General features: G+C 39.0%; 1 protein-coding gene across 2 annotated transcripts; it reads right to left on the reverse strand.

Annotated features, from left to right (window-relative positions):
- Nucleotides 1-522: 522 nt before the first annotated feature.
- On the reverse strand, nucleotides 523-16,589 carry LOC126598567 (protein ARABIDILLO 1-like). 2 transcript variants are annotated; one of them, XM_050264937.1, is made up of 12 exons: nucleotides 14,486-16,588; nucleotides 14,132-14,290; nucleotides 13,968-14,048; nucleotides 13,713-13,844; nucleotides 13,075-13,202; nucleotides 12,197-12,284; nucleotides 11,370-11,464; nucleotides 4,551-4,614; nucleotides 2,073-2,248; nucleotides 1,579-1,800; nucleotides 1,201-1,285; nucleotides 523-1,079 (listed from the first exon to the last, which is right to left on the reverse strand). In XM_050264937.1, the coding sequence occupies exons 1-12, from the start codon at nucleotides 15,830-15,832 to the stop codon at nucleotides 903-905; spliced, it is 2,754 nt and encodes a 917-aa protein (XP_050120894.1). In that variant the 5' UTR covers nucleotides 15,833-16,588; the 3' UTR covers nucleotides 523-902. The 2 variants fall into 2 exon arrangements, with proteins under 2 accessions (XP_050120894.1, XP_050120900.1); XM_050264943.1 differs by lacking the exons at nucleotides 523-1,079; nucleotides 1,201-1,285; nucleotides 1,579-1,800 and adding an exon at nucleotides 3,395-3,517 and having other exon boundaries at nucleotides 2,106-2,248; nucleotides 4,550-4,614; nucleotides 14,486-16,589.
- Nucleotides 16,590-21,651: the final 5,062 nt, after the last annotated feature.

The following is a 21,651-nucleotide window of genomic DNA, read 5'->3' on the forward strand; positions in this document are numbered from 1 at the left end:
CTTCAGCGTTCTGATAGACTTCCTGCATGTAGGACTCACCTACGGGTGTTGTAATTTAATTATAGTCCTACTTGACTGCACCTAGTATTTATGCTCTGAAATTGTGTACTACACACTTTAACTCACTCTAGCATGCTAGTTGGATATTACTGCTAGTAGTTGGTTTTTATTCCTTCGTATTTCTCATATCATTTGCTTCCGCATCGCACTTTTGGTTACATCACGCTCACGTGACGGCCAGCACGCCTTAATTCTAGGATCAGGGTGTGTCAAATTCCCTCGATTAAAATAAATAAGAACGTAAAATTAGGAACTGGTTGTCATACATACTCAAGAATTAAAATAGTGATGGTAGTTTATATTCAAAAAGAGAAATAATTTCCGCTCACCGTATTCATTTTTGTCCCTTGCCAATCATAAGCAAGGGTGTGAAGTGGGAAAAGATGTGCAGAAATCACTTCCTATACAAACAATAGAACATAAACTCAACTAGTGAAATATTTCATCAACGTTGCCTCGACGAGTCTCAAACAGCTTTGATATATATCACTATAGAGAAACCATCATCACAAAGAATACGAACAAAAATTGAAAATGGTCAAGGTACAAGTTCTTAAATTCCCTCCCCCCCCCCCATCTAAACCACCACCTTTTTTTTTTCCTCAAATGATTTGGTACAAAGGGGGTAAGCTACTTGAACCTAAATTAACCATCTTTTATGCCTAAGAAATGGGAAGAAGAAAAAAATGAAGATCAAACCCATTTGTTACAAGGAAGATTACAGATTGTGCGTCCTTGCGGTGCAATGTCCTTTTGTCCATCGAAGCTTGTAACCGAGCATGAAATCAGCCTCCATCAACGATTCTAAAAAGAGATGTTTTTGCCGATGGATCACAGATAAATTAAAGTGATGGTTCTATTTGGTGATGCTCAAGATTCCGAAGCACAATCCTAGCAAAGATTTTGGCTTCAAGAGGGGCAGTCGCTGCAGCTGCTGCAGCCCGCAGCAGGCGTGCTGCTCCTCCACTCTGCATAAGACTGGCATGGTGCATAGCATGGCGGCCACCGGGAATGGTAAACTGCAGTTGAAAGAATAACTATATAAGGATTGTTCCCGATGAATAAATAATGGATATTAAAGTTGGCACTGAACCAAAGGAAAAGTGTTTCCCGCAGGGGGAGTCTAATATGCACATTTACCTGAAGAAGAGCAAATGCAGCACATGCCTTGAGAACAGATGATGTATTCCGTAGCATGGAAACAAATCTTCCAATTTCAGCCCCACTGATAGTACAAGGAAAAGTCAAATATTCAGATGAAAAAAATCAAATTTAAAATTTCAGCCCCGTAGACAACAATTGTTAATTCAGATTATTACTTTAGTTGAATTAAGGAATGATCCCAAGTACTAGCAGAAGATATGACATGAATTACAGTTGGCTGGAGAAAAAGATTTTCATAAGAGACGAAATGCCGTACATTCCATTTAGTAGTTAGCTAACCATGATAGCATTGGCTTCACACAACTCAAATCAATTGCAGAGAGAGAGAGAGAGAGAGAGAGAGAGAGAGAGAACCTGCATCTCAGATGTCCTGCTTCTTGAATACGAGCACCTTCTGTTACTTGTGCCAACGCTGCAGGGGCTGCTGATACTGAAGCAGCAGCAAACGTTTGTGGATCAGAAAAAGTGTGGACAAAGGTCTCAATGTGCTTCAGAGCCATCCTTCTAGCGCCATCTAAGCTCACACTCTTTGAGATGCTTTCCGATGAAGTCCCTATCAACGCATACTCATCCATTCTGCGGAGCATTAAGTTATTAACAAACTTAACATATATATATAGCTTCTTATTACAAGCAATAGTACTATTCAAAGACTAAAGGGAGAGATGAGGGTTTTAACCCGGGACGCAGTGGGTTGAAAATGAGGGCACATAGAAGCATAAACCATCAGACTCACAAGGGCATTAAACCACATCACATACAGAACGGAATATCCCATGCATTTGACAGCATTTTGAAACAACAGAATGAGTATTACCCACACAGAAAACAGTTAGGCCTACAAGTACCTGCCATCAAACATGTATGCCAATGCCAATGCAGCCATGAAGCGAGCCATTTTTGACACTGATGAAGAACAAAGATGAACAAGTGCAGGGACACCTCCTTCCTCCACAATGCGGAGAGCATTGCCAGGGTTAAAAGCAAGATTCCACAGAGCACCAGCAGCTGTTTCATGGACATCCTGAAAGTTGAAAAAATCAAATCAAATCTTGTACCAATTATATGAGCGAAGAAAACTGAACAAAAGGATATTGTTGGGATATGAGCAGATATTTGTAAGTAAATGCACTGTACTCACTGATGCATACCCATGAAAGACTATAAAAAAGGTTGAATGACCAAAAGAGTATCCAATTAGAACATGAGTGAATTTATATGCAAGGCCATGAGAAACTATGCACTTAAAAAGATGTTACAGGTATTGACATACAAGTTCAAATATTGGATGACAGTTTTTGGACTTTTAATTACAAAAAGTTTCTTAGAATGAGAAACCATGCTGTTGTTCAACAAAAACAACAACAAAGTTTTATCCCACTAAGTGGGGTCGGATGTATGAATTTTAGAACGCCACTACTTCAAGTGCTCCATATCTTTTCTTAAAAGTCTCTTTACTATTCTTCCTAGGTCTTCCTCTACCCTTTTGCCCTGAACCTCTATCTCATAATCGCATTTTCTAACCAGAGCATTTGTAGGTCTTCTGTTCGCATGTCCTAACCACCTTAACTAATTTCTCTCATCTTATCTTCAATTGCGACCACTCCTACTTTACCTCGGATATCCTCGTTCTTAATCATTCCCTTTCTCGTGTGCCCACACATCTAACAAAGCATTCTCATATCCACTAATTTTTTGCACGTGGTGATACTTGACCACCCAAAATTCCGTGTCATAAAGCATTGCTAGCCTTATTGCCATCCTATAAATTTTTCCCTTGAGCTTTAGTAGCACACAATGATCACACAACACATCGGATGCACTCTTCCATTTCACCCATCCAGCTTGTATTCTATGGTTATGAGCGTTCACTCTTTGGTACTTCTTGATCTCCGATCCTCACCGCTATATCATTTGGACCCCCTTGTTCAACATCAATGTTTTAAAGAACTCGCCTCGGGGCGCGCCTAGGGCTCCCTTGACGCTGGGCAGTGAGGCAAACGCCTCTGTTTTGCTGGAGTAGGCGAAATGCTTTGCCGGAGGCTCGCCTCAAGGTGTCGCCTTGTCTGCCCCTGATTTTTTTTTTTTTTTTTTTTTTAAACCATCCAAACACAAAACGACGCCGTATGGGTAAGGATTTTCAGTTTTAAACATCCTCTTCATACCATACCTTCGATCGCCTTTGTCTGCCTCTGCCTTCTTTGCCTTCTTGCTTCTTCTCCCGCGCGCCAGAAGCCCAGAACAGAGAACACAGCCGCCGCTTGGAGCAGCACCGTCGCCACGCCGCCATCACCCCACCACCATCACCCCAGCACCGTCAGCAATATCCCAAAGGTTAGGGTTTCTGAAATTCTGAAAAAGTTAGGGATTTAGTTTTCTGGGGAAGGTTTTCTGGGGAAGAGCTCTGCCTCTGCGTGCTGCCTTGTTTGTAGAAATGTTTGAACAGTTGGTATTAGATAGAAAACAGAAGGTGTAGATAAGGGGATAATAGTGGAAGGTGCTAGTAGGTCAGAAAGTGTAGAGGGGTTAATAGACAGAAAAGTATCTCTGTTTGTATTTTGATTTATATGAAGAGGATTTGGATGAATGATTGTTTTCTTTGTTTGTATTACCTTTTGAATGATGAATTTGGGTGATATTACCTTTAAATGATGAATTTAGATGATATTATCTTTTGAATGACTATGGATTTGAATGAATAATTGAGAATGGATGTTTATTTCACATAGTATTATTTTTTATACAATTATAGTATTATATATAAAACATATATATATAAAAAAAAATTAATCCCGTAAGGCTTCGCCTCACGCCTAGGCCGGGCTTCGCCTCACGCCTAGGCCGGGCTTCGCCTCAGACGCCTCGCCCACGCCTCACGCTTTTAATACATTGTTCAACATCAAACATAAACCAAAACCAAACAGCTAATATGGGATGTAGAGGTCTTATCTTCAATTCCACAATTATTTGTTAACATTACCATACAGATTGTCAGCTATTATTGACTGAAAAACAGGGATACACGAAAATACTCGAACACTAATCATTTCAGACTTAACTTCAAAATGAATCATGACTGTATCAGATTTCACTCCTATTTTTCTTTTTAGACAACAATTATGCCCAAAAATTGATTACAGAATTCCAGTGCCTAGGTCAATGCAGTGATCCGCAACATTGTAATAGTATTAAACCAATTTCTGAAACAATCTATGTGTATGACAGCTAATACCAAATATATTTAAATAATAGTGCTTGATTTTCTCTTACTGACCATGGAACATGGAACATTTTGAATAATAATTGAATAATAAAGGAATACTTACTGCAGCTTCAGAGCGTGCCAACGCAATCAAAGGCACAACACCTCCTTCCCGTCCAATGGCAATGCTAACAACCAACAAAAGGTGATAAAATCAATAACGACAGCATGAAACAAAAAATCATCTCAATACTCATTCAAAGAACATGGGAGTATTCTAGATAGAAGAGTATGATAGATTTCAAGAAATAACAATGCGACCGGAGAAAAAGGAAATCTTGCAGATCACCAGTCATTTGATCCGTTCATAATATGCATAAACTGATTGATATTCTTTAAAAGCACAGAATTGATTAATTTTGGAAGTTGCATCCTAAATAATCGTAGAGATTATTGGACTAACATTCCAGCGTAAAAATTAGGGAATTGTTATTGGCACTCCAAAAATCTAATTGTGCACTCCAAACTTTCTGCATTTAGAAAGAAAATACTCTTATGAGGAGTGCACAATTAGATTTTTGGAGTGCCAATAATAGTTACCAAAACTTATTCCACAAAAACCATGACAAACAAGTAAAATAATTGTAGGCATTGACTATATAATTTTATAACTTTAGGTTGAAAAGTTTTGTACCTTTATGCGCAAGCGGAAGCGAATTCTAACAAAAGTACCAAATATTAACGTCGTAGGCGAAAGCTAAAAACAAACAATTTCAAAAGAACACGAGATCTATGTGGTTCGGCGTAAAGCCTACATCCACGGGCAAAGCACAGCGAGAAATTTCACTAAACAAACCGAGATTACGTAAGAGTTTTTAACTCTCACAAATGGAGTGGTGTCTCCCAAATTGCTCTCTAACCCTCAAACTCACAAATTGACTCTCACCAAATTTGCCAAACGAATGAGCCATGAATTTGCCACACACTCATGACTCCAAACGGTGACCTCCACCCAAAACCAAAATAGAGAAAAGCTCTCCAAACCATGATGAGGCACACTAAATAAACTTACCCTAAGGTTCTATTACTTAGAGTACTTGGATCTAACGGAGGACATGACACAGGACAGAACACAATGGCGTTCTAAGATTCATATAGCCGATCCCACTCAGTGACTTGGATTTTCCAAGTCTCCAACCGAGAAGTTTTCCTCACTCGGGAAATTAAGGGAACACTACCTCAACCTATATGCTCCACTCACAAAGCTTCAACATACAAGCTTCAACAAAAGAAAATTCAAAGAACTTAGCGAAGAAGGTTTGGTGTATTTAACACAATACGTTGAAATGAAGGAAAGCTTATTTATTGATATCCCCGATAAGTTACAAATATGTACATATACTTGAGTCAAAATAAACAAACAAGAGGGAGCCTTCACAAAGGTTGCTTAGGAGAAGTCTCAGCAGTCGGTAGAGCCCCAGAAAGAGAAGGCACCGGAGGGGGATCATTCGGAGCCTCAGTACTGGACAAAACCCTAGAAGGAGGAGGCATCAGAGATTGATCATTTGGAGCCTCATTACGCGGTACAGCTCCAGAAGACGAAGGCAATAAATGCCTTTGGAACAAACCCACAAATCTCTGATGATCAAGTAAAACCTGACCATCAGATTCCTTCATCTGGTCAAGCTTCCTCTTCATGTTTGTAGCATAGTCATGTGCGAGCCGGTGCAACTGTTTATTCTCATGCTTGAGCCCTCTAATCTCCTGTTTGAGACTCATCACTTCAGCCGCCAATGATTCAACTTGGCGGGTTCGAGCAAATAGGCGTTGGGCCATATTAGACACAGAACCTGCACACTGAACACTGAGAGCCAGAGAATCCTTAACAGACAACTCATCAGACCGTTTGGAAAGTAGTCTGTTATCTTTGGGAGTGAGAAGGTTCCTGGCCACTACCGCAGCGGTCATATCATTCTTCATCACGGAATCCCCAACGGTAAGAGGACCAGTAGGGGAGACGAAGGATGGGCGCCATATGTTGTCTGGAGAAGGCGGGGCTGCCTCTTCAACAAGGTTCAAGTCAAAACGACGGTCGGAGGGGCCAGACATTTTCAAAGGTGTTGAAGAGAGAAGAGGTCGGACAAATCAAGATCTTAGAAGTGCAAGAATGGAGCTTCTACTGGTGGATATTCAAGTGTGCTTTGGAACTTAATGTCAGCCCCTATAAAAATCTGCACTCGACGAAGCTTCAGAAATCGAAGAGGCGCCTGCTCAGAAATCGAAGAGGCGTTTGCTTCCTCAAAAGCTGGGCTGCTCAGAGACCACGAGGGTCGATCTCAGAAATCGAAGAGGTGTTTGCTTTCTCAAAAGCTGGGCTGCTCAAAGACCACAAAGGCCGATCTCAGAAATCTAAGAGGCTTGCTTTCTCAAAAGCTGGGCTGCTCAGAGACCACGAGGGCCGATTTCAGAAATCGAAGAGGCACCTACTTTTCCAGCCTTGTCAGCACCTGTCACACGCACACTCAGCTTTGCGGAAATTATGGGCATTCTGTTGAAGATTTCTAGCGAAGTAGAAAGCACATGAATCGTACTGTTCAATCACCCACTTCCCACACGCAACAGTAGCTCATGGGTACCACAGATAACTTTGCCAAAGTTCTCTGACAAAGTTGAGACACGTGAAGCTTGCAGCTCCCACTACATCGCTCTGACCAAGAAGGGTAAAAGAATTGCAAAGAAACAACACTAACAAAGTTTAGACACATAAATTTTGAAGGTCTAGCTACCATATTATTACCCACAAGGGTAAAGGAACAGTACCACTGCTGGATAATTGGAAAGTCCCGGTGTGTCAACCTCTGTGCTTCGTGGCAAGGTAGACTAGCAAACATGCCCAACCTTTACTCACATTCGAGAAAACACTCCTAACAAGATTGCTTGCTCCAAAATCGAAGAGGCACCGCCCTCCGAATCTCGAGAGCCAGACTCCCAACATGATTACTTTCTCAAAAATCGAAGAGAGGGTAAAGGAACAGTACCATTGCTGGATAATTGGAAAGTCCCTGTGTGTCAACCTTTGTGCTTCGTGGCAAGGTAGACTAGCAAACATGCCCAACCTTTACTCACATTCGAGAAAACACTCCCAACAAGATTGCTAGCTCCAAAATCGAAGAGGCACCGTCCTCCGAATCTCGAGAGCCAGACTCCCAACATGATTACTTTCTCAAAATCGAAGAGAGGGTAAAGGAACAGTACCACTGCTGGATAATTGGAAAGTCCCTGTGTGTCAACCTCTGTGCTTCGTGGCAAGGTAGACTAGCAAACATGCCCAACCTTTACTCACATTCGAGAAAACACTCCCAACAAGATTGCTTGCTCCAAAATCGAAGAGGCACGGCCCTCCGAATCTCGAGAGCCAGACTCCCAACATGATTACTTTCTCAAAAATTGAAGAGACACCGCTCTCCGAATCTCGAGAGCCAGACCCCCAGCAAGATTGCTTTCTCAAAAATCGAAGAGGCATCGTTCTCCGAATCTCGAGAGCCAGACCCCCGACAGGTCTCTAATCTTCACACGCAACATCAACTTTCCAGATACCACAAACCACTTTTTCAAAGTGCTCTGACAGAGTTAAAACATGTGAAGCTGGCAGCTCCCACTACCGTGCTATAACCAAGCAGGGTAAAGGAATAGCATTATTACTTGATGTTAGGGAGACTCCTATATATGTCGACTTCCATCCCTAACGGACAGGCAGACCTGCAAAAATGCTCAACCCTTTCTCTTATCTGAGAGGGCACTCCCAACAAAGCCTTTCGAAATATTCAGCTTTCTTTCCCCCCGATAATACCTCTGTAAACAAGCTATACTAGAGCAAGAATATCTCATATCATCAGGGTTAAAAGCAAGAGTATCCCATATCATGCTTTTTCCCTGTCTTTTCCTTTGGCCTTGTTCTTACCTGCAAGACAAGGAGAAAGAGAGCAATCAGTCAGCACTTGGAATCAAGCTTCCAGCCAGGAACTGACTGCCTGGAACCCCTTACCTGATTACTTACCTGGCATTGCTCTCGAGTACTCATCTTCAACATCTTATGCTTCCAGGGAAGATACCGCATCTGCCTGAGGAACAGATAGGGCAAGTGAGAAGGATACAAGGAAGCATGTGGAGACAAGCGTAACAGCACACGTGCCGATACATCCACTACTCTATCAAAAGCAAAAGTATCCCATATCAGCAGGGTCGAACGTACTCTAGATTTGATGGACTTGTTTTGACCCTCAAATTCTTCAGTCGGCCTTATACTCTGGAGGAAACCAGAAAACCCTCCAGCCCAGTTCAAGAATAAGCCTGTGGAAAGTTACTTCTTCAAAAGCAAAAGTATTCCATATCATCTCTCCTCATTTTTCTTCTCTTTATCCTTCATGCTGCCTGCAAGATAGGGAGAATGTGAACAATCAGTCGGAGCTCTGATTGCTTACCTTGTCTGTCACCTCTTTCAGCAGATCCCTCAGCTCGGCGACTTGGGGGACTCCTACTACATGGTTTGTATCTCGCTTGACCAAGCATGAAACTACAAGTAAGCTTCAAGTGAAATTGATACATTACCTTGTGCATCTCCACCAGTTACAGATACCACCCCTGGATGGAGGAAGAGTACTTCCAGAGAAGATGCCACATCTACTTATGAGACAGATAAGGCAAGTCAAGACGATACCACACTCCGGTACTTAGAAGTTTCGTGGCTACGAGATCATTCTCCCACAATATTTCCTAATGTCATTTGTACTAAATCATTCACTTGTACTCACTAAAGGAGAGCTTGAACCTATGTACTTGTGTAAACCCTTCACAATTAATGAGAACTCCTCTATTCCGTGGACGTAGCCAATCTGGGTGAACCACGTACATCTTGTGTTTGCTTTCCTATCTCTATCCATTTATATACTTATCCACACTAATGACCGGAGCAATCTAGCGAAGATCACAAAAAGTGACCGTTTTCGCTACCTAGGATCTATCTTGCAAGAGAACGGAGAATTAGATGGAGATCTCAACCATAGAATACAAGCTGGATGGATGAAGTGTAAGAGTGCATCCGGCGTGTTGTGTGACCGTCGTAGGCCACTGAAGCTCAAGGGAAAATTTTATAGGACGGCAATAAGGCCAGCGATGTTGTATGGCACAGAATGTTGGGCGGTGAAGCATCAACGTACACAAAATGGGTGTAGCGGAGATGAGGATGCTTCGTGGGATGTATGGGCACACGAGAAAGGATAAGATTGGGAATTAGGATATCCGAGGTAAAGTAGGAGTAGACAAAATTGAAGGAAATATGAGAGAAAATCGGTTACGGTGGTTTGGACATGTGCAAAGAAGGCCTACTGACGCTCCGGTTCGAAAATGTGACTACGGGACAGAGGTTCGGGGCCGAAGGAGTAGAGGAAGACCTAGGAAAACTTTGGAAGAGACTCTAAGAAAAGACTTGAGTACTTGGATCTAACGGAGGACATGACACAAATGAGCGCAATGGCGTTCTAGGATTCATATAGCCGACCCCACTTAGTGGGAAAAGGCTTTGTTGTTGTTGTTGTAGGACTTAGATTACAATGAGAATCCTAATCCTAATTGGAAGTAAATCCAAATCCTAATCAAATAGGTAATTAACAAATCTCTCCAGCAAGCAAGGAATCCAACCAAGAAGTCGAATCCAAACCCAAATAGGACACCAAAAAGAAATAGGTAACACAAACCTAATTTCTGCATCATCGTAATTTTGCGCCGTAAATCACAACAATTAAGTACTTTAGCTGGAATCTGCTTCTGAGAACAGGAAGACTTCAATATTTTGCCCACAGATTTGCTACTTCCTTGTGATTTTCATGTAAATTACAGTTCAATCTTATCAACCAAGGAAATAAGGAGAAATTCCATTGTTAAAACGTCTTAAGAAGTTAAGGTGGAAAGTCCTTTTTATTAGAAGTTGCACACAAAATGAACAGAAATATCAAATATCTAATAACAAAGTTACCCTATGGTTAGAAATAAAAGAACAGCGAAAAACATGTAAAACTTTCTAAACCTAACCCAATCCTATTTTATGACCCAGTATTACACTCACAAACTCAGACACCTTAAATATAAGAATCGCACTATATAGCACAATGTCCATACCAGAGCCATGACTTAACAGGAATTTCCGCAAACAAGTCATGGAATGTCTTTGAATCTTTAAGAAATGAAAAGGGGAAAATGCAATGCAATGCAACACAATTAAGCTGGAAAATGCAAACGTGAAGGTTTATGAAATGAAAGGGGAAAAAAGAACAAAACATGAAACAAACTAATTGCATGCCCATGAAATATAAAATATAGCTTTGTCTATAATAGGTTATCAGTTAATTAAACATATTTAAGATTTGGCAGAGCAGGAAATTACGATAGATGCCAATATGTTATTGTACAAATAATATATATTCTCCAGAAATGACTTCTAATTGATCACCCAGTGTCTGGCTACAATTGTAACCACATAAAAAAATTATTAAAATTACATTGATAGAACAGGAACTTGCTGAATCTTAGTCTTTACTACATAAAATCTGTAGTTTATATGATATTCAAACTCGTAAAAATTCTATCATATATAAACAGATAAGAATCTCAAACCACCCATGCATCTTTTTCTTCTTTTATTTCCTTCCTTTTTCTTTTATGATAAGCATAACTTGTTTTGCATCAGAATTTTAACTTATTGTCATTATCTAGTCAAATCAATAAGAAACCTGACTGCGACCAGGTATTCCATAAGGTTTACTTCCATAAACTAAAACAAAGAATGAACGATATCTCCAACAAGACATACATCATCAGTCCAAACTATTTGACTCATATTAGTTTGAACTAGCTTAATTTTGGTGTGTCATCAAGAGCAAGCATATACCTATTGGCTTCTGATACCGACAATCCCCAAAGAGCACCCGCAGCCCTTTCTTGAAGACCTGGGGAGGCATTTGAGCAGCCTTGTGCGAGAGCAACCTACATACCCAATGAGGTAGGTTAAACATACAGTGCAACTTTATCGCATACAATTATAAAATCTATTTTAGCAAGTGGGAACACTAAAGCTTAAAAAGAACAACAATGTTAAAGTATCACTATTACAGCTCAAATGATAAACTGTAAGAATGTTCTAATACTTTTAAACAATAAAAATTTCCATACTCAACACATCATCCACATTATTTTTTTCTTCACAAAACAGGCAGAAGCAAAAGGACCCATATTATACTTTCGAATTTAAATTGTAACACAGAAAATTTAAAAAAAAAAAAAAAAAAAAACTAAAACTAACAGTACAAAAAAAAATATTTATGTTATAAGGTTTTTTCCGTTCCTCAACTTCAATATGTGTGAGTCCGATATCGAAATGCCATTAAAATCATGACCAAAAATCTTGATGCAGATATGAAATGGTTCTCACAAAAGGAAGCTTCGAAACCATCTGTTTCTATTAATTTGCTTTGATTTTTTTGTAGATCCAGACAAGTAGCAAGTTTTGGTCACCCTAAAATGTGATATAGCATTTGATAAAAACTTTTTTCATAATAGTGTAGCAATTATTACAGGGTAATAAATAGTAAATAAAATGTCCAACTCCAAGAAATACTTATACAAAAACACTTTCTTTATTTTAGGGATTTGAATGAGAAGCTAACATGGATTCTGTTGACATCATAGGGTTGTGATTATTCAAGGTAAATATCATACCAAGGCCTCAACGCCGCCGGCTGCAGCAATTGCTTCTCGATTTCTGTCATCAAATGATAGATTCCACAATGCACCAGCCGCCTCTTGCCTGTTCAAAGTAAAATAAGGTATAGTACATTGGTTGTATAGACAGAAGTTGATAATCAACAACTTTTTTCTTTTCTTTTTTTTTTTTTTTTTTTTGAGAAGAAACAATGATAACCAACAACTAATGAGTGAACTAGAATTCCAATAAGTCTTTTATGCAATTACCTCAGCTTTAAGACAGCATTATTTTAATTAGTCTGGACAGAATTAGAGCATCTAACCCAAACGGTCATGAGTTGACGAGGGCCAATACATTTATATTGAAACACAAGGCTTCCAGATGTGGGTTATAATCTCAACGTGCACCCTCAGTGTGGCACCAACAGCGTAGATAACTTATATTGGGTTCCCCCACTCTGATACCATGCAAAAGTTACGGCATCCAACTCAAAACGAATGGTCATGAGTGAAACGGCCCTTCACATTGCATAAAGTAATGCAATGCTTTGCATTCCTGAAGTGAGATATACTCTCAACAAGCTTAAAGCTTAAGAACCACACCCATCAATGAACATTCCTAAACAACTGAAAATTTCTTATCACTTTTAATTCCATAAGCGAGATTCTGTTTCATTTTTATTGTGGTGATTGGTGAAGGGGAAAGAGGCGGTGGAAGTATCTTGTTCCTTTGATGCACATATAAAATAAAAATTATTTAAAGAATAAAAAGTTTGCTTGAAAGAAAATATATGTAGATGACAAAATAATATCAGACTGATACAAAACTTTTAATCAAATGACTCAAGAATTGCTTAAAGAATAATGCAAAGAGAGGATCCAGAGTAAACTACCTGACACCTTCATGAGGAGATTGTGTAAGCTGAACAAGAGCATCAAGAGCACCTGCCTCTTGTCCAACTGCTGCATTGTTACTATTACTGTCTCCATGAGCAGCCAAATTTGCCAAGGCACGGGCAGCCTGGTATAAGAAGTACATTAAATAATTTGCAAAAAAGAAATACACAATGAACACATACAAGTGCATATAAGAGAGAGAGAGAGAGAATCAGAGAACCAATGAAAGATGCACAACTGACCCACTAGAAAAGCCACTAGAAGAACCAGATACAATATAGAATAAGGAAAACTTCTCAACAATTTAATGCTACACTGTGTGCCATAAATTGGCACTTAGATACAGTGGTACACCATATGAACCTAAGACCTAGGCAGGATTTGTAGAACCATCACAAACAGTGTGAAATTTTCTATAAAGAAAGGACACACCAATCACCACAAGCTGAATCTTGATGTGGTGGGTGTCAAGATCAAAACCACAAACATCAAAACCAGCTTTTAAGATTTCTTGGAACTAAGCTTTTTCTAAAGTTTCAACCATCTGTAGCCATAGGAAAAGTTGTACACTTGAAGTGTGTTTTTGTTCAGTTGTCAGGTAGAGCTTAACAATAGCAACAAAAAGTTTTATTACCTGCTCTTGCACCCCCTCAAACTTGCAGTTACGAGCAAGCATCACTAAAGCATGCACACCACCTGCCAATGCAACCTCTGTGCTACACTTGTCATCAGCAGCCAAATTCGCTAGTGCACCAGCCGCCCGTTCCTGAAATGAGACGTGGAAAGCAAGGCACAACTTAAACCACCATGCCACAGCAACCCCAAGTGTATTGCATAACACATAAGCATCATACGTAAAGAGAAAAATACATGAAAAAAGGTAATGTACCAGAACTCCATCACCACCAGATGACCATTTAAAAATAAGATCAACTAGGGCTTTCACTCCACCGGCCTCAGCAATGGCACCCTGACCAGAAAAACCTTATTAATTACAAGTGAAATTTTAGGGCATATGTAGGTGATAAGACAATAGATAGTAGACTATCAGACCTTGTGCTCTTCTCCAACAGAAAGATTCCATAGTCCTCCAGCCGCCTCTTCAGCAACCAGCCTGTTCATAGACCTTGCCAAACCAGCAAGAATATTGATCCCCCCTTCCTCAGCAACAGCTTTAGCAACATTGGCATTCACAGACAAGTTTGCTATAGCCTATTCAAGTAATGAACATGAAAAGGAACTAGTCAGCCTAATTCCACATCTATATGCACGATAATCATGAATCTGTGTATCACCAAATAACCAATTCCTACACTATAGACCATATAGTACAACAATTAGTCAAAATGGCAGATAGTCATAATAGCACGAGAAAATATATATGTATATATATATACACACACATACCTTTGCAGCCTCGGATTGGAGCCCTTCCCGCCAAGATTTTGCTAGGTTTAAGAGAAGACGTATGCCCCCATCTCGCATAACAGCTTCAGCCCTCCCACAATCTATGCTAGCATTTTCATCATCAATAACAACAAAAGTTGCAAGTCCTGTAGCTGCCCTTTCTTGAACATCCTCTTGTGAGCTCTGCATTAAATTGAGCAACAAAGATGCACCTTGCTTGAGCCAAAAAACATCTAAACCTTGTTGATTGCTCTCGGCAATCCGCAAAAGAGAATGAGAGAGAATCCATTCAATCCAAGTCATAATGTCGTTCAAGTTTTTATCCTTCTTTGAATTCCTCCAATCCAGAAGCACGTTCTTTCCTTTCTTCATAATGTCGACTACTAAAAACGCTATTTCTTTCATAATATCTGTAAAAAGGGCAAGTAACATTTTATTTTTATATTTACGAGGAGCAAAGTTGCTGTCTTCTTCAAGCACGGGACAATTTAAGGCACATAAAACCTTCAAGCTGTGTGATGATGATAACAACCGTGAAACAGCAGCAGAACCAATATCAGTTCTTGAAACATCTAGCCCAATCAAGTTAGGCAACTTATGCCAAAGATGTGAAACCACGCCCCATTTCATGGTGGAGGTCCCAGCAACAGAGAGGAAACAAACTGAAAAAACATTTCCCAGTGCCATCTCATCAATGTTCAGACAGTCTATGAACCCGATATCAGTCAAATTTGGACAATGCTTAGATAAAGCATTAATAGCATCAGCTTGCACATCCCTAATTCCGGAAAGTCGAAGCTTTTTCAATTTAGGACAGCAAAGAGCTATTGCTTTTATAGCATCACTGCTGATCCTTTCACAGAAATCTGGCCCAAGCTGGAGGCTTTCAAGTGACTCATGCCGAGCCACGATCACAGATAGGGTAGCATCAGTTATTTTTCTACAGTAATCACCACTTATTTCACTTAAATTCTTTGCCCGGAGATGCAATATTGCATCAGCAGATTCTGCCCCACGAAACCTAAGCTTCTGAAGATTTACACATCTTGAAGCAAGTGAAGATGCCATGGTATCATTGCATTTGTGTGCACGAAGATCCAAAGAGGTCCACAAACACGGCGAAATTCCAAGAACCCTCCATGTCTTGCAAGTTGATGATAAGCTTGCCCGGTCACGATAATTCAAACACGAAAACAACTGAATGACAGTATCATCTGGCAAACCAGTCCAATCAACAAGCCCATTTTGCATTGGATATGAAACTTCATCTTCAATTTCTGGATAACTAGGCAAAACCACCTTCTCCTTCCCCTTCCTAGCCACCTTCCGCCGGACCCTACGACTCATATCTTAATCAATATACAGATGACCCAGAAACCGATAGTCCAAAACCATTCAACTTCACAATACCCAAATCTTATTACCACTGAAGAACAACGCACAGACCCATAAACATGTAACCTTTAAGCTCAAATCCCAAGTTCTAGAACCAGTAAAAAGGAACACAACAAACCCAAAAACCAAAACTGTTCCACCTCAAAAACCCTAATGCCCAGACAAAGAAACGAATTGTATATATACCAAAGAGAATTAAAGGTTCACAATATACAGCAATCAAAGTCTACCGATTTCAAATACCCAATTGAATCCGGCATCCGAAATGCAACACAGAGGAGGAAATTACTCGTTATTTTCAAACCTGCGAGCTGATGCTATGTGGGTTTGTCAGGACACCCTAAAATCTTCAAGCTTTCGCAAGTAAATCAAGCGCCTGTAACAGATTGTGTTGCAGGAAGCTGCAAATCGATGAGGGAGTAATGGGGGAGAGAGAGGAGACAAAGCTTAAGGAAGGGTTGGAGAGAATTCAGGTGTGTTTTGACGAAAGAGGAGGGGAGCAAAAAAGCCAAACCCTCAGAGAAACTAGGCTTTTTGTTCTTGGTTTGTGCACCAAATTAGAGAGAGAGAGGGAGAGGGAGAGAGAGAGAGAGAGAGAGAGGTGTTGTGTGGAGATATGGGGATAAAAGGAGAAGAAATACAGCATTGAGGTGTGAGGAGCCAGAGAAGAAGAATGGTGGTGAAAACTACATAAGCTAGCTCATCAAGGAGCATCAAAAATCTTCATTATATAGTCTGCATATTTTTGGTGGTTTTGGCAAAACAAAACAATTTTTGGTTTATTTAATTGTTGGGCTATTAATAATTGTATAAAGCTTGTACTTCACATCTTGTATTTCCTACTGGAAAAATCCAAAATCTTATATTCAATTACTATATGCAATACTAAAATATGTGATTTTTTTTTTATAAAAAAAAAAAACATTATAGCGAAAAACCTCTTACACAGCCAGCACTAATACAGTCAAATTGAAAAGCTAAGTGAACATCCACAGGGAGACAAGCATCCCAAATACAAAGATTCGAACTATTAAGACCAATAGATGCCAAAGCATCCGCTACGAAGTTTGTCTCCCTGAAGATGTGGCTATCTAATGTCCTGAAAGTTGTTGGCACACCACCTGATGTCCTCAATAATAGGTTTTAGGTTCCAGGGCACATCACAAGCTCCACAAATAGCATCCAAGATGAGCTTTGAGTCGCCTTCCACCAAGACATGTTTCCAATTCCTTCTCTTTGCCCAAATCAGCGCTTCACGGAGAGCTAAAGCCTCGGCAACATTGATGCTCATAAAGCCAAATTTCATCGCACTAGCAAGGATAGGTTTACTATCCCAATTCCTAACCACGAACCCTCCAGTAGCCAAAGAGTGAGAAATAGATCCATCAAAGTTTATTTTAACATAATTAGGTGGAGGGTGTTGCCACTTAATCAAATTATCTTGACAACCAACCTCAAGGTGCTTTTCATGACTAGTATTCTCTTTAAAGTACTCTTTAGCCGTTGTGAGGGGGCGAATAACAGACCAATACGGTTTAGGATTCTCATTTTTTAATATACTTGCATTTCTATCATTCCAAATTTGCCAACAAATGGACAAAGCTTTACTTAAACAGCTAACTTCAATTTTCCCATCACGTGGCAAAGTACTTAGCCACTCATTTACCTTAGGATTATTTGCAATATTGCAAAAATAAGGTTCATTCAAACAGGTCCAGACTTGCACAGCGTACTGGCAGTGAAGAAAAAGATGGTCCTGGTCTTTCTCATGATTATGGCACATTGGGCATTGATTAGTTACATTGGATAAAAACTTGCTGAGACGTTTACTGGTTTGTAGCCTTCCTTTGACAAGAGTCCAGACAAATAATTTAACCTTAGGAGGCAGAGTCTGCTTCCAAATCCTATTAATCAGCATTTGTGTTGGGGATGTATTTAAATTCTCGACTTGGACCCAAGTCACGGATTTCACTTAAAACTTTCCATTAGGATTAGGACCCTAAATAGCAGAGTCAGAGGTACTATTAATAGGAAGAGGAATGTCACAAATCTTATTAACAATATTAGTATCTATAACATTCCCAAGCTTGTTTCTATCCCACTGACCATTAACTATAAACTCAACAACTTTTATATCCCACTTAAAACAATGGAATTGTTTTTTTGGTATAAGATGAAAAATGGGGTGAGGAAAAACCCAGTTGTGGGTCCAAAACAAGATGTCCTTGCCATCACCGACCACCCATTACATACCCTTTGAAATTATATCCCTTGATCCCAGTATTCATTTCCAAGCAACCGAATGATGTTGCATTACTTTACTATCCAAAAAGTTCTCATTCCTAAGGTATTTCCTTCTAACTATATTTGCCCATCAGTTATCCTTATCAAATAAAACTTTCCATCCCAACTTAGCAAGGCAAGCTCTATTGAAGTGATCAATGTTTTTAATACCTAAGCCACATGCTTGTTTAGGTCTACAAACTTCCTTCCAACTTGCTGGATTGCACTTGTGGGTATTACCCCAGAAAAATTGTCTGGAGTATTTATTTAGTTGATTAGTTAACTTCTTAGGGCACTTGAAACAAGACATTATATGATTAGGCATACCTGAGAGGTTCGCTTGAACAAGAGTGAGCCTACTCGCCTTAGATAGAGAATTAGTCTTCCAACCCACTAATTTATGCTTCACTCTTCTAATCAGCTCAATTCCATTCAAATGATCCTTCTAAAAAACAATGTAATGAATTCCAATACTTTTAACAGCATTCCAGATCTCACTATACGTGGGAATAGCAGTTAGTTTACTATTTTGTTCACTTGTTATACAGGGTTCAATGATGTGGGTAACCAACTTAATTTGGTCAATGGAGGGATTTTGCCTTCATGCATATCTCATTTTAAATTCATTAACAAAAACCTGCTTCATCCCCTCTACTTTAGACCACCAAAATCCATTGCCATCTAGAATTTTGTTGATTTCATTCCCTTTTTTCCTTATCGTTGCACTCAATTGAAAGAACCTTGTATTTTTGTTACCATTTTTAAGCCAGTTGGCTTTAGCTTTTTGAGCCCACATTACTTCTTCCTCCTTGAGAACCCAAGAGAGTTGATCATTAATTTGCACTTCTAATTGAATTTTATCCTATAGAGTATTATAAACATTAGCATTGCTATTCAATGACATAATTTCCTGTTGGATTTTGCTAAGATCATTGAGGAGCTTCTATTTTCTTTCTTTAACTGACTCAAACACCACACGATTCCAATTTCTCACAAGGAAAGAAAACTTACCTAAACAACCCCTAAAATAGTTCATTAGGGATAATCTCTCATCGTAGCTCCAAGTCTCCTTCACAAAATTTTAAAATCTGTATGTAAATTCCACATAGCTTCAAACTTAAGGGTCTTCCTTCTCTGACTAACATGAGGTTCGACCATATCCAAGAAAATAGGACTATGGTCAGAACCCAGAATAGGATAGTTATGAAGGAAATAGTTAGGATACGCTTCAAGCTAGTAGGAGTTTGCTACTACTTTATCAAGTATCTCAAAAATGAGATTTTCATCTTTATGGTTGTTAGTCCAAGTAAAAGGAACCCTAGATGCATGTAAGGAAATAAGACCAATTTTGTTCAAAAAATGCACAAAATTTGTCATATAGCAATTGTTATTTCAATTGTTCCCCCCCCAACTTTTCTTGAATGTTTATGATACAGCTAAAATCCCCTACCATCATCCAAGGCTTATGACCAGGGTTGAGGGTAAGTAACTCCTGCCACATACTCTATCGAAGGGTTTTCTAAGGGTAAACGTAAACAAAAGTAGTAAAAAATTTAACATTCAGCACCACATCCCTAATAGAAGCATGAATAAAATGCGAAGAAGCAGATATAACATTAACATCTAACATGCCAAAGTTCCAACATAGAAATACTCCTCGGACCTCCCCTCAGGGTTACGTCCAAAAAACTAATCAAAATGTCTCACAAAATAACTAGTAGGGGCTTTCTCCACAGCGGACTTGGATTGTTGTTTATGTGCATAAATAGAGTGTTAGATACTAAACATGAGTTTTCTCATGAAAACAAATGCATTTGAACTCTTTTTTATGTGTGTATAATGTTTATATCAAATTTTCATTCCCTCTCTGCCTCTTCTTTGTTTCCAAAATGTGGATGAATATTTTTTTTTATGAGGGATGGAATCAATTATGCAATATTTGTTGACAAAACTAGTTTTAATGCATCAATTAGGGGAAAAAATAACTAATTTGGTTGAACTAATTTTTCTGTCAAAGTAATAGTTATGAATAGTAATCAACTTCGAGGTTTATAGGATCATAGGGCGGAACCTATTATGTGACGCATAATATATGATTATCTTCACATCTCTAACGCATTACAAACTAGTGACAATGTACATATATCTTGTAGGAACATATATGAGTGGGGTATACATCGCTTATACATTGTTGGTAAGTCTTCCTTGCTTTTACATTTTCCGTTCATATAACTTTTTATTTAGATTGTATATCATAGTTCTTGTTTTGATTTTAAAGGAGGGATTTTGCTTGATGAGGGATTTTCCCATTAGCAAAATTCATGTGTTGTTCCATGTGAAAGTTAAACTAATTGAAAATGGTGAAAAATTCATTTGTTGACATGTGTACACACATAGTGTTACAATTTTGGAGGAGGTTATAAGCACTACTTCCCTTCTCTGCGAGTATAAATTTTTCTTTTAAAAAATTCCTATATTCTTTGTATGCATGTTCGGCAATAGCAAGCGTCATATTGTGGAGTAAGTGCATTTTATCCTGATCTTCATCTCAAAAAATAAAAGTACCATACGTGACACACCCCGACCGAGATCAAGGCATGTTGGTTGTCACGTGAGAGTGACGTAGCCATGTGCACAGTGCGGAAGCAATAAAGATAAGAATTATACGAATAATTAAAAAACCAAATTACTAGAGTGCACTACTAAACAGGAAGTGATAGGAGTTAGTTACAACAGTAAACACTCCTAAGCATAGCATATTAAGTCTAGGTGCAGTCCAGTAGGACAAGTACTAATTATATAGTACTAGGAATGTCCTACTATTATTGAGATAGGTCAGAACCACCGACGTCCTCAGGCCACCAACAACAAGCTTACTTAAAACCTGAAGAGGCGAAAACAGAAAACGTGAGTGGGCAAAAACAAATATTTTACAAAATCATTTTCTTTATCAACATATCTAACCCCTCGCTGTAAAACATATATAATTTTTCCCAGAATCAAGATATAAGCATATACATAATATATACATATATATATATATATATATATATATATATGAAATCATAACAATTCAAATCATGCTTCACATAATCATATTCATATGTATGCCATGCCAAAATATAACAAAGTAAACAATCCAGGTAAGAATGATTTCATAGAAATATGATATGATAGCCGGAACCCCTGTGGTAGTCTGTACGGCTAAATTCATAGCTCAAAAGTTAATCTAGCCGGAGTCACTACAATGACCTATACGGCAATATACTGCACATAAGTCAGAACCACTAAAAAAGGGTCTGTACGACAAGATTGGGTGTAATATGATTATGCTCAATTCTATTCTCTCATAATAGCCGGGTGATAAATCGATAGTCACCTACGAGTCGGAACCATAAATAAGGTCTGTACGACAAGACTGTGCACTTAAGTTGGATCCAATATGAGCATATAGTGCAGGAGGTGACATAAATAAACAGGCATGTACT

Source organism: Malus sylvestris, chromosome 2 (assembly GCF_916048215.2).
Source record: "Malus sylvestris chromosome 2, drMalSylv7.2, whole genome shotgun sequence".
NCBI lineage: Eukaryota > Viridiplantae > Streptophyta > Magnoliopsida > Rosales > Rosaceae > Malus > Malus sylvestris.